This window comes from Quercus lobata, chromosome 10, assembly GCF_001633185.2.
Source record: "Quercus lobata isolate SW786 chromosome 10, ValleyOak3.0 Primary Assembly, whole genome shotgun sequence".
Classification (NCBI taxonomy): domain Eukaryota; kingdom Viridiplantae; phylum Streptophyta; class Magnoliopsida; order Fagales; family Fagaceae; genus Quercus; species Quercus lobata.
In genome coordinates, this window is record NC_044913.1 from 19,984,122 (window position 1) to 19,997,632 (window position 13,511).

Here is a 13,511-nt window from a genome sequence, read left to right on the forward strand (position 1 = left end):
AAATGTTAATGGGTACCGTAAGGTTTTTTTTAAGGATGGGTTATTGCGGGTCTAGCTAATAAAAAATCGGCATAAATTGATGAGAGGTATTAGTAATATGGCTACAGTGATAAATGGAACTCAAAAACTTAGTTCTACTAACTCGACATCTTATAAAGTTAGTAAAAAATTTGACATAAAAAAAAAAAAATGACATAAAGCAATTTCTTGACAAACACCTTATGGTGCTCATTAACACTACCCTATTATGTGATTCTTCTTCTTCATAAAGTACCATTTTTAAAGCATTTTTTTTTAATTATTTAAAAAATGGCTCTGACTTGTTAACTTACCAATAATCAAGGTTGTCAAAATCGGGATCCTACGTAGGATCGTGAGAGGTAGGTAGGATCGTGGATCGTAGGATCAAATCGTGAATAGTAAGATCCTACCTATTTTCAAATTTTAAGCAAAAAACCTAATGAGAGTGACTTTGTATGTTATATAATCACTTAAAATATGAATCCATCCATTAAAAAAAAAAATTGCATCATAAAATGTAATTTGCACGCACTACATCATTCTTATGTTATTCTAACGACACAAAATATATTTAACTTTTGACATAATTATCTAAAAAGTTCAATATATGTTTAATTATCAACTAAGTACTAAAATATTATCTATACATATGGAAAATGTTTTCCAAATTCTAAATTTCAAATCCAAAATAAGTTAGGTTAGTTAGCATATAAAAACTAGCTAACTACAAATTTACAATATGTAATCCAAAAGAAAATTCTCAATCTAAAGTAAACTAGTTAATTACAAATATGAAATCCAAAAGAGAATTCTCATTCTAAGGTTCTTCTAATCTAATCGCTGTCATTGTCATATCCCATTTCATCATCTAAATATTTTAGGTTTTGTTTTTGAAAACGATAAATTTAAGTATTATAGGTTTTTTTGAGATTTTATGTTGACATAGGGGTAAATTTGGGACTTCAATTCATTATTGGGCTTTTAATAACCCATTAGGCTTGTGGGTTTAGGTGAATTATCTTACCCAAATGAATCCCACTTAAAAAAAAAAAAAAATCAAGCCAAATGGTAGGATCGGTGGGATCCCATATGATCCTATGCGATCCTACACGATCCTACATACGATCCTACCATTTTTGCGATCCTGCTACGATTTTAAACTTTTTGGTGAGGTGGGATCGTAAAATCGTGCGATTTTACGATTCGGATCGCGATTTTGACAACCATGCCAATAATAGTGTTTCACAGAATCACGTATTGTTTATTATGAACGAGAGGAGAAAGCCAATCTCTTAAGGTTAGACTATGGTTTTAAAAACTAGATCGAATAAAGAACTAAAAAGAGGATTGATTTTCTAACAGATGGTCAAATCGGTGATGTCATAAATAAATAATAAATAAAATATATAAATAAATTAAATTCATAATCACTTATAAAATTGGAAAATACATAGATTTTCATAAATTTCATAACATTAAATTTATTTTCTCTTTAATCTTACTCTTTTTTTTTTTTTTTTTTTTTTTTTTTTTTTTTAATAGTTAAACTCTTTAACCTTAATTTTTAAACTATAACCCTAATTATATATGGATTAAAATTAAAATTTATTTTGTTAATAATTGTATATACCAAAGTTTTTTAAGGAAACTTTTATTTTTTTTAGTGTATGTTTGGATTGCACTAAAAACAGCAGATGTGTGCATCTGCATTTTTTTTGTGTGGGTCCTGTGCATTGTTCACGGGACCTGCAAGTGCGGATTTCAACAAATTTTTATTTAAAATTGAGTCCTACAGCACTACTCACACATTTAAGAATTATTTTATTATAGTATTTTTAGTTTTTAATTTTCAGAAATAAACGGTAACTAAACAGACATTTTAAAAGAAGGGGCAAATATCTAAAAGGTTCTTTCTAATCTTTTGTTTAAAAAAAAAAAAAAATTATAAAGGCCCAAAGCACTACAAAAGAATATGAGCCCATAGTCTAAAACAATTGATCCTGGTACACACACAAAAGAAACTAGCCTAGACAGCATCGTTGAAGGTTGAACTGCATTCTCATTTCTCAGCCTCATCGTCTTGGGCAAGCCCCTCTGGTTGGCATCAATGGCCCTGAGGGGTCGAGTTCGGGTTCTAACCAGAGCCACCCTTCATCACCTCACTTCAACTCCAAAACCATCACCACCACCACCACCACCACCACCAACTTTCCCAACACTAAAATCCCACTCCTTTTCATCAACGACAGCCCCAACTGCTTCTCACCAGTCCCACTACAGGAAACAGATTTCCCTCGCCAATGTCCTCCAAAGGTACGGTTTCCCAACCTCACAACTCCACAGTTTCCTCACAAGACACAGTTTTTTACTCAACATCACTTCACATGAGCTTGAAAACTCTCTGGGTGTTCTCTTAAAACTTAAAATTCCTCAGAAATCTTTGGTTTCATTGATATCTGACTGTCCTGGGGTCTTGGAATTTGAATTCCTTAGGAAGTGGGAAATGGGTTTATCCGAATTCGGGTTTTCGAGTGCTTCCCCGATGATGATCATGAATGTGCTGGAACTTGCTAGGAGATTCCAGTTAGACCCAGATGGATTTTCTAGGAGTGTTAAGGTTTTGAGGGGTTTTGGGGTTACTGATGGTACTGTGAGCAGGGTTTTAGAGGGTTTTCCTAGAGTAATTATGATGAATGAGAAGGAAATGCATCGGAGAATTGAATTCTTGATGGTAATTGGGATTCCAAGGAATGAACTTGATCGGGTGTTTCGTTCGTTTCCTAGTATTTTAAGATTTGGGGTTGAAGATAGGTTGAAGCCATTGCTTTCTGAGTTTCTGGGTTTGGGGTTTAGTGAGGATTTGATTAGGAAAGAAATTGTTAGGGAGCCGAGAATTCTTGGTATGGAATTGGGAGAACTTTCACGGTGTTTGGAATTGCTGAGGACTTTGAAATGCCGGGAGCCAATCAAGGAGAAAATTTTTATTAAAGGAGCATTTAGAGCTGGGTTTGAAGTGAAACTGAGAGTTGACTGCTTATGCAAACATGGTTTGATTCGGAGAGAATCATTTAAGGTGTTGTGGAAAGAGCCAAGATTGATTATATATGAGATTGAGGACATTGAGAAGAAGATAGAGTTTTTGGTGCATAGGATGAAATTCAACGTTGGTTGCTTGGTTGATGTTCCTGAGTATTTGGGTGTGAACTTTGAAAAACAGATTGTTCCTCGATACAATGTTATCGAGTATTTGAGAGAAAAAGGTGGGCTCGGTTTTGAATTGGGGTTGAAGGATTTGATAAAGCCAAGTAGGCTTAGATTTTACAATCTTTATGTCAAGCCATATCCAGAGTGTGAAAAAATGTTTGGGAGATTTTCAGGTAGTGTTGAAGTTAAAAGCCAACATCCAGTTGGTCTTTGGAAGCTCTTTAAGGCACAACAGCACTCAGACTCCAAGGAAGATGTGATAAACATGAAATGCTTCATGGAATCACTAGGTTGAAGGAGGAGAGAGAGAAGAGATTGGTCTCATGAAGTGCTTCATGAATCATCTTCATTATCCGAATTGAAGAGTTCATGATTGAGTTGTTTCTGTTACATTCTGAATGATGAAGTTTGATTTCATGATTATTTTTCTTCTAGTGTTTGGTAAAGGATACCTGCATTGTATGAGAATGTATTCTGCAGACATTTCCTGACTTGGCTTTTGGTAGATGCTCTTTTGGATGCATGCAAACCTCTTGTTGAAGTAGCAGGAATACATCACTGTTGGGACTTAACTTACTACTCATAAAGGAAATTTGGTGCTGTGCTTGCTGATATGCATGCTAGTTAAATGAATGGCTGATGTAACATTGGATGAGCAAGGGACTAGAGGAAGTGGATTAAAAGCAACTTCAGGAAAGTAAGCCGTGGGGCTGAAATTTCTGGTTCTTTTCTCAATGTTGCTGATTTACTTGGCTCGTAGTTGTCACAGAAACTAGGTTGCAATATTAAACCTCCTCCTGCTTCATAATTTTTGAAGCACATTGTACTGTTCAGACCTTTACTTTCTTTATGCAAAAGAGGGTGGCAATCAGCAAAAATTGGATGCTGTGCTACTCATTTACTGACCTGACAGAATGCATCTCGTGGCATGTACTGTACATTATACTTGATTTAGCAAATTAGTTTGTAATTATACATATAAGAAAGAAGACTCTGTGTAATTTTATTAAGATTGTTTATGTCTTGCACTCAGGGAATATTGCTCGAGCAGATCAACTTTTTGCCCTTCATTTCTTCCGGCCAAATATATATATATATATATAGAGAGAGAGAGAGAGAGAGAGAGAGAGAGAGAGAGAGAGAGAGATGCACACATTGTGTAACTCGGAACATTTTCATTTGTATTAGAGGTTACATGCGTTTCTGATTTAACTGCTATAGAGGATTAGAAAAATTAGCAATGGCCTCCTAATGGCCACTGAACCAACTACCAAATAAATTTCTGGAGGTGGTAGAGGCACCTGTCCTTGTGAAACCCCAAGCAAAAACCTGCTTAACGCTCAGTCTATAAGCCTAGTCCAAAGGCTGAGCAAGTAGCCTTGTTATTCTAATTAAGCCAGAGTGCTCTTGTCATTGCCATGGATCATTTCGAGCAAATATGGCTACCATTTATGCCTCTTACCATCTACCTTCTATTCTACACTAGGATGACAAGTGAGTAGCACTTGCCATATAAGATCTGAGTAGTGTCCTTTCTTTGCCCGTCCCTTACCTTACTCACTTGCACTAGCAGCAAAGATTACCCTTGCATTCAAAATAGAATTCTATTCCAAAGTTGGTTCTGTTGAGATGTGAAGACTAATAGTTAAGGTGGGATTGGTTCTTGATAATGGCTTGATTTGCGAAGAGTACTATACTACTATGTGCCATGCAGAAGAAGACGCACATTAAAAATAAAATGCTACCATGTTTATTACTCTATTTAACTTGATTGTTTTCCAACCTTGCTTATACATAATTATGTTCCAAAAATAAATTTCAGTTTTGGTTCCTTGTAGTTGTCTCCTCACTAATGCAGTGTAGACACCGTCATTGGCGATAAGCTCATCATGAGTGCCACTTTTAACTATCTGACCATCAGAAACAACTGCCACAATGTTTGCACTTTTAACAGTTGACAGCCTATGAGCTATTACCAAAACAGTCCTTCCCTTCATCAAAGAATCCATAGCATCCTATAGGGTACACAGAACATGAGAAATTGTGAATTTATTGCATAAACTCACAAATCACAAAGACTAAACTTTGTTGTAAGCATGCCAATATAAAGAATTTTGAAGATAATTTGTGATGCTCACCTGTACTAGGTATTCGCTTTCAGAATCCAAAGCACTTGTGACTTCATCTAAGAGGAGAATTCTGGGGTTCATCAGCAGGGCTCTTGCAATTGCTACTCTCTGTTTCTGACCTCCAGAAAGCCTTACTCCACGTTCTCCAACAAATGTTTGGTATTTGTCTAGAAACTTTGATATGAATTCATGTGCATTGGCCATTTTCTGCAATTCTCACCATTAAGATAGTCAGTACTGAAGGTTTTATACTTTTTAATTAGAAGGTAGGATACTGGGTAAGAAATGATGTTAAATCTTACAGCTACATTTTCCAAATCAATACTGTTGACTTTGCCATCAAATCCACAGGCTATGTTCTCCTCTATGGAGCAGTTGAATAGAACAGGCTCCTGGCTCACAATACTGATCTACACATTATAATCTATTATATGATAATATTTGAAAGAATATTGAACTATACATCTTATGCCTGGAGAAAATGATCTAGAAATGAAATTGAATACATTTTATGGGCTGTGTTTTTGAATATGTAGAAACTTAAATTGTAGTGTGTTTTTGAATATGTAGGAGCAACAATAGGATTTACTCAACATTACATTTCTGTGTAATTGAGCAAAACAATTACCTTTCTGTGTAGATGTTCATGTGATATCTCGACGAGAGGAACCCCATTAAGAAGAATCTTTCCCTTGATTGGGTCATAAAACCTTTCAATCAAGTTTGCTATTGTCGTCTGCAGGAAACAATGAATTAAATGCATTAGTAATAAGTACACCTAGTCCTGTTTCAGTTCAGAATGTCATTTAAAGGTTCTGATAAACATGGTAACAATATGAACCAAAGAATATATGAAAATAAAAAGTTAAAGAAATATTACTTTTCCGCCACCACTAGGGCCAACAAGAGCAACCTTTGATCCAGGCTGCAGTTTTAAAGTTACTCCCTGTTATTCATAGAACATAATCAATCATTTATCAGCACAAAATCAGTTTTCTATAAAGGAATGTACGTACTGAAACATATAAGAAGTAATTAAAGCAAAAAAGATTACCTTTAGTATCATATGGTTAGGGCGGGATGGATAGGCAAACCAGACGTCCAACTCCAGTTCGCCGTCTTGATCACTACAATCACAGTTCACAGATAGTTCACTTTCAGGAAAATGATTCTTTCCCTCTTTTCAGGAAAACTATGCATGTATTCTTTGCAATTCCTTGTTTAATCAATGAAATGTAATAATCTAATCTAACAGTTTTGGGGAATTAATTTACATTACTTTTAACGTAAAATATGGAAATTGATGAGAAAATACTGCTAAAAATAAACTAATGGTAGAAATTATATTCCTGAGTAGAATGGAGAAATGTAATTGACTGGTTTTGGGTAAACACTATGCATGTCGGGACCTGTGACCCCTTTAAGGATGAGACATGCAACGACCACACTAATGGGGAATGTAAGCAAAGATTCATATTAGATATTGTAAATGATTGTCAAATTTACAATCTATATGATTATATAGATAAACACATGTACACATCAGTGAATTTTCAAGAAAATCATTCAAAACTCTTATCATGATTGCCACATATTGATAAGCTTATTAGCAGGTTTGGACAAGCAGGGTGGGAAGTCAGACAATTGTTATCTAAGTCTAAATTTGTAGCACAAGAATTCCCAAGGTAAGGCTCTTATATTGTATCCTACACCATAACTCTGCACCACTAATGATGCCTCATGCCTTACACCACTCCAAAGATGCACAAATTCTCTCATATTAGAATATGTATTACTGGAAAATTAGAGCAAGATCTAAGCAAGAAACAAACCCCAGAGGACACTTATTTCCAGACATAGGCATGGGTGATACGCAATCCAAAAGCTGGAATACCCGTCTGCTAGCCCCTACCGCTTTCACTACAATGGTGTATAAGTCCATATACAGTAGGTAGAAGATAGTTGAACGCTGTCAAGAAAATTAAGAACCTTTACAACCAGATAAAGGGTCTTACCCAGTGCACAAGGCTTCTGCTTTTGCGGGAAATCTTTACAACTAGACAATTATACTTAAATCTACAACAACTTGATGATACACCCATCTTCATATAAGAACAGTGATGCCTTCATTTGCATGAAAAAAAATTGCAAATGGCATGGAATTTACCTGCAAAACTATAAAGAATGAATGATGTAAAAGCACCCATGGTTAAGGATCCTGCGATTGTCATATTAGCTCCAAAAATCACTCCTATGATAACTGACAGTGATGATACTGCATTTAGTCCTCCAATAGACAGTTCACTGACTTTCTGTGGCAGCAAAGAAATTGAGCTTCACACAGAGAGAGAGAGAGAGAGAGAGAGAGAGAGCACAAGGGAAATCACCGCTTGTTGAAGTCTGAGCTTGAAAGTCTCATCAACCTTCTCAGAGTAGCATGTTATCTCATATCCTTCTTGTGCAAAAGATCTCATTGTGCGTATGGCACCAAAAGATTCCTAAACAACAATAGAACATCGAATATCATCTCTTCTTTTGATAACACCCACTCATAGGTATCATCATGACATCAAAATATCTTATTGATTGAGGCTTTTGATCAACAACATAATCTTTCTATATTTCATAAGTGAAAATAACAAACTTTTATTGCATAGATATACCTCAGCAATTGAAGAAGCTTCTGCAGCTGCAGCTTGAGTCTTACTGGAGAGTTCAGTAAGGAAAAGGCCAAATTTGTGAACACCAACAGAAAGAGCCGGCACAACAGCCAGAACAAACACTAGAATTAATGATTGGTAAGAATAAGTCTCCTGGACTCTTGATGAAATAAATCAAGTTCAAGTACTACTGCTTCAATGATCAAGTGTTTACATGTTAGTTTCCATGATGTTGCAAACATGAAGCTAAGACCAAAGAAAGCAGTTGCTAGACTTCTTAGGGCCTCAGAAAGACTGGTAGTTGCAGCACTTTTTATGATCTGAGTATCCTCAGATAGTCTACTAAGGAGCTCTCCAGTTCGAGTGATATCAAAGAAGGCTATTTCCTGCAAAACTCATAAACCATAGTATCAGGAACTTATATGCTGCAAAGTATGACAAATAAACAAAGAAAAAAAAAACCATCCCTCAGCAGCCAAATGGAATATAAATACAAGAAAACATAATAAAAAATCGTTGAGACTAACATTTTACCTGGTGAACAAGGTGACTAAATAGGCTCTTTCTTAACTGGGCAACGACCCTTTCACTAGCAGAAGAAAGATAAGAAGTCTGGAATAGTTAGTGATCTATTTGTAAACCCAAAAAAATCTTTATTTTTTTAATTGCTTATTATGCACACCCGGTGGGTCTTGAACCCACGATCTCACCCTCCACCTAACTCTTACAAAGGAAGGAAATGTCATTTGAACTGGAGCTTTTGCACAATTCCATAAAAATACCCATAGGAATTCTATTCTGATCACATTCTTACTATTAAACAGGATGAAGAAATGGAGCAAGCAGTATATCTATTTAGGAAGGAGCTAGATGAAGTAAGCATTTTATGGATAGAATAACAAATTAACAAGGGTCAAAAAGCAAGCAGTGTTCATACCCGACTATGATAAACAAAAAGATTTCAACTATGGTGTTTTTGACAGCATCATAAGCTTCAGCTTTCTGTTCAGGTGTTTTGATATCTCCTGATACAATGTCAATTATTTTCCCACCAAATTTTGTCTGCAGCAGGAACAATGCATTGTGTAAATCAAGATGTCTTAACACCACCTTGAACAATCCAAGATTAAGATACGGCACCAATACAAAGATTACATACAATCAGTAAACTTGTAGTGGATGCAATTAACAGAGCAAATGTTGCACTTATTAGCCTCCCTGCATCAGGCTTTGCCTGTAATGTGATGAGACTTTAACTATTTAACATTCTCAAAGAGAGGCTCTATTTCAACTAATAATAACCAAAATATATGTACTTACAAGTGAAATAACCCTACAAAATCCCACATTTGCAGCCTGAAATTTTCAAGGTTTAAGTCACTAACTTAATTTGAATCAGTGATATAGACATTATATAATGATTTCAAGATCTATCAGAAGCTGCAATTACCGGTATTGCATCCCCATGCTCAAGGTCTGTCAATTGACGATCTGTTGAGGCATCATTCCTCTTTCTCCCTCGCTATTTAAGATTAAACAAAATAGTATTAACAGGCTCAGAAATGTTGGTAAGTGTCACCTAGACTAGGATGAATTTGAACCCAGACTACTTACAAAATATTAGTAGAATCATTTCACTAGAAAGAAAAAAAGTGGACCCAAATAGGTTACTGAGATGAAATTTCTATTTGCCATAAATAAACACATGGAAAGCATCAAGCAACAAGCTCAAGAATGTGTCTTCTTCTGTTGGAACTATATGCAAAGGTAAAAACATATGTATTCTTTCATGTTCTTATTTGATAGACTGAAAGGCAAATTGAATAAAATTCAAGAAACACAGACACTTTTAACACTATACACTTGTAAGCACTGAAGAATCCAAGAGTGTTTTGCAGACGAAATAAAAACATTAGCACCATTTACCATTAAATCATCCTTTAAAATCAGAAAGCCTATACAACTGCAAATTTGCAATGCAACTAACATGCATGCATTCCCTAACAAAGTTAAATCTAAAAGCCATCAAACAAAAACACATTCTGCATGTAATCAGAATGTGGTACTAATAAACGGTATAAAGTTAACACCAAAGCAAAAAAGAAAAACAAAATGTACAACCCGCCAAACAAAACTTAGAATAACAACATATATAAGAAAATGTGACAAGGGCTACAAAGGAAATTGTAAGGTTGAATTTCATCAAACATCTTGTTGACTTTATTCCGTGCCAAATTTGTTTGTATTTTAGCAATTAGTAACCCTGTATTTAGGTGGGAATCATGTAAGGGTAGTGAGTGAGAGAGTGTGAAAAAATGCTTAAGATTGTGTAAGGATGCAGAGACTCGCGGCTGGACTTGCAGGTGACTCGCGACTGGCAAGCCGCCAAAGTTGACACACGTGCGGAGCATGTAGGGGAGCTGAAGAGTCATGCTAGCTGTTACACTACAGGACAAAAGTCCCAGGCTGGCTAGGCTGTTAGCTCGCGGCTTGAACTCGCGACTCAGCTTAACCGCGAGGTCAAGTCGCCAGACCACCCTGTTTGGGAAAAACTGACTTTTCACATTCCTTCTCACCCTACTATATATATACCTTTATACCCACGATATTCAGAGAGCTTTCAGAGAGAATTTTGAGAGAGAAAACCTTAGAGAAAAACAAGATTGATTCATCCACAATCTTCACATAAAGACTCTTCAAATTTCTTTACTCTCTTCTTCTTCATTATCAAATCCTTAAGAGGTACATTACCAAAACTTTTTCTCACCATACCCATATCTGTGATAAGACCATTTGGTGTTTGGGAAGCAGTTAAGAATGGACCAATTTCATATTGGTTGATGCTATGGTTAAGTAGCGGAATCCGGTAAGTTAAAGAAGAAATAAGTTCGGCGTAACCTTGTTAGAGTAGGAGTTTGAAGGGCTTAGGTAAATTGGGTAGATTAGGCTTGGAGGGTCTTCTATTGTTCATGTATCCCAACTACATTCTTTAGTGGATTGTTTATCGCTTGGAGGACGGCGGAGAGGTTTTACGCAGAGGGCTTCGGTTTCCCTTTCGATAACACATCGAGTGTTGTCCTTGTGTTTGCATCTCTCTTCCCTTAATCTTTTTCATTTAATTTCTACTGTGGATGTGATTTTATTTGGTTTAGATTGTTTATCAATTCTATATTAAGCTTATGTTCATATTCCGCACATTAATTGTTTGATATTAAGCTTGAATTGATATTTTGTAAATTAGGGGTCTAAATGTTTATAGTGTTTTATACACTTATTAAACTTTCAGAAATGAAAATAAAATGAAACCCAATAGCTGAAATACAAAATAAATGAGATGAAGAGGCAGTAAAGGGTCAGAAGATGGCTTACTCCTCTCTCATCACCTTCCATACTGTACACTTTCTGAGAGTGGGGTCAGTCTAACAGGTAACAGTCTCTTAAAGACACAGTCTCAGGTTCCAAGATAACTGTGGAAGTGAAACGACTAAAGGACAGGATCGTGGATGAAACTTCCCAAGTATGAGTATTACATAAAGACAGCATTGTTTTGAGGTTGGATCATGAGTTGTCTTTTACATTTTTTTTTTTTTTAACTCATACAAATGATTATTATACGCGGGTGTGTAGAGAGTAAGTGCGTCACGTCATTTCAGATTTCTAAATTATAACTAAAGTCGTGTTTTCAAAACATAATTTATAAAGTTGTATGGGTTCAAATGTGTCTGCCAACCATTATTGTATTTTTAAGCATATACATTATACATTATACATATGTACAATATGACATGTCTCTAGCGAGACAAAGATATCATACGAGAATACGTTGGCATTTACAAGAGATGTTGGCATTTTGGCTTGTTGGGCAACTCCAAATGGGCGTTATTGGGCAGTCCCCTAATTTTAACAAACCTAATCCTAGAGTTTAGTATAGACCATTTAAATGTTGGCTTTGGGTATCTTAGAGTATTTATTAATGGACCATTTTAAAAAATTTTTAATACCACTTATATGATAAATATAAAAAATTGTAAAAAAAAGTTAGTTATTTATTTATTTTTTGACAAAGTTTAGATACAAAATTGGTTACAGTCTAAGGCTACAACCTTACTTAATATATTTTTATTGGAGGTGAATTTTGACAAATTCACCATTGGATTACATTTTTATCAATAAATTGTTTAAATTGCAAGTTTTTGTAGTTTAAAATTATGCATAAAATATAAACTTATAAATTATATAGTAAATAATATCCAATTGATACAAAATTTGACATGTGTATTAATAATGTAAAAAACATACAATTTAATGGTTAGATTTTCAAAATATATAATAATATTTATTTTATTAGGTAAGATTGTAGCCTTAGGTTACAACTAATTTTGTAGCTAAAGTTTGTCCCTTTTTTTTTTTTCCATAAAAAATTTATAAAAATATTTTCAAAATTAATGTCCTTATGGCATCCGTTAATTTTCCCAATAATTAAATTGATACTTTTTAGTGTTTTTAATGATAACATCCATAATTCAAATCCATTTCCCCATTGTGGGTGTACTACCTTGCACTTGCGGGTTGCATGACCCGCTTTCTCTTTCATTGTGGGTCACCATCTTGTTTAGGTCCAGGAATCAAATTGGGCCTCTTACATGGGTCTACATATTAAAGTCTAAGTCTAAAGTTAAGGTATGAGGATGAGAAGATGTCAAGTACCCAATCCCACCCGGCCGAAGAAAATTAAAAAAAGTTTTGAAACTTTTTGAAAGTGAGTGAGTGACACCAACTTCTCAATTTGAGTGTTAAACAAAAACCCCCAATGTTAAACATTTGAATTGATACCATATTTCAAAACACACACCACACAACATAGCTAAATAAAAAGAAGAGGTGGGGGGGGGGGGGGGACCTGGGTGATGTCATCGGCAATGTTGACGGAGTCAATGAGGTTGTCAATTCTGGGTGAGTAGACGGAGGTTGCCGCTGCCGCCGGTTTTGGTTTGAAATTGAAATTGAAGTACACAAAACGGTGACGTTTTGAATGAGGATGAAGAAGAAGTGACGGAAAAGATGATAATGATAGCATTAGCGCCATTCGTGTAGTGTTTCTGAATTTAATTTATATATCAATTCAACTCTTCATTCAAAACTTGGTGAGACACAACAAATCAAAAATTAAACAAATCAAATCATATTTCTAAACATGCATAAATCTCATATTAAACCAAGAACAATAAAACATAAATCAAAGCAAGTTCATCAAATTAATTATTCATCAACCTGTTCATTTTAATCTTTATTCCAAACACAACATATTACAACATGTCATAACCAACTAAATCAAATCCTAATTCTACACATGCATAATACTCAAATCTACATACGAACAACAAACATAAGCATATTAATGTTCACATATATATCAACATATTCATACTTAATACAAAACTAAACACAAAGGATTATGACTAAACAAATAAAAAATAAACCCTAAACATGTTAAATC

The 13,511-nt window shown here is 34.9% G+C and overlaps 2 protein-coding genes across 2 annotated transcripts; one reads left to right on the plus strand and one right to left on the minus strand.

Annotated features, from left to right (window-relative positions):
• The first annotated feature begins 2,012 nt into the window (after nucleotides 1-2,012).
• On the plus strand, nucleotides 2,013-4,262 carry LOC115965831 (transcription termination factor MTERF15, mitochondrial). Its single transcript, XM_031085126.1, has one exon. It carries the CDS (start codon nucleotides 2,129-2,131, stop codon nucleotides 3,518-3,520), a length of 1,392 nt encoding a protein of 463 aa, XP_030940986.1. The 5' UTR covers nucleotides 2,013-2,128; the 3' UTR covers nucleotides 3,521-4,262.
• Nucleotides 4,263-4,952: 690 nt separating this feature from the next.
• Nucleotides 4,953-13,100, minus strand: LOC115964476 (ABC transporter B family member 25-like). The gene is made up of 16 exons (XM_031083779.1): nucleotides 12,915-13,100; nucleotides 9,465-9,536; nucleotides 9,335-9,370; nucleotides 9,174-9,248; nucleotides 8,952-9,076; nucleotides 8,549-8,603; nucleotides 8,229-8,400; nucleotides 8,018-8,136; nucleotides 7,742-7,852; nucleotides 7,187-7,323; nucleotides 6,409-6,481; nucleotides 6,235-6,300; nucleotides 5,983-6,090; nucleotides 5,657-5,764; nucleotides 5,364-5,561; nucleotides 4,953-5,240 (listed from the first exon to the last, which is right to left on the minus strand). The coding sequence occupies exons 1-16, from the start codon at nucleotides 13,098-13,100 to the stop codon at nucleotides 4,953-4,955; spliced, it is 1,929 nt and encodes a 642-aa protein (XP_030939639.1).
• Between the last annotated feature and the right edge of the window lie 411 nt (nucleotides 13,101-13,511).

Coding starts and splice junctions, on each gene's coding strand:
- LOC115965831 (XM_031085126.1), top strand. CDS start 2,129: ATGGCCCTGAGGGGTCGAGTTCGGGTTCTAACCAGAGCCACCCTTCAT.
- LOC115964476 (XM_031083779.1), bottom strand. CDS start 13,100: ATGGCGCTAATGCTATCATTATCATCTTTTCCGTCACTTCTTCTTCAT. Junction 9,537..12,914: donor TTGCCGATGACATCACCCAG/GTCCCCCCCCCC, acceptor AATCTTAAATAG/CGAGGGAGAAAGAGGAATGA. Junction 9,371..9,464: donor AGCATGGGGATGCAATACCG/GTAATTGCAGCT, acceptor TGAAAATTTCAG/GCTGCAAATGTGGGATTTTG.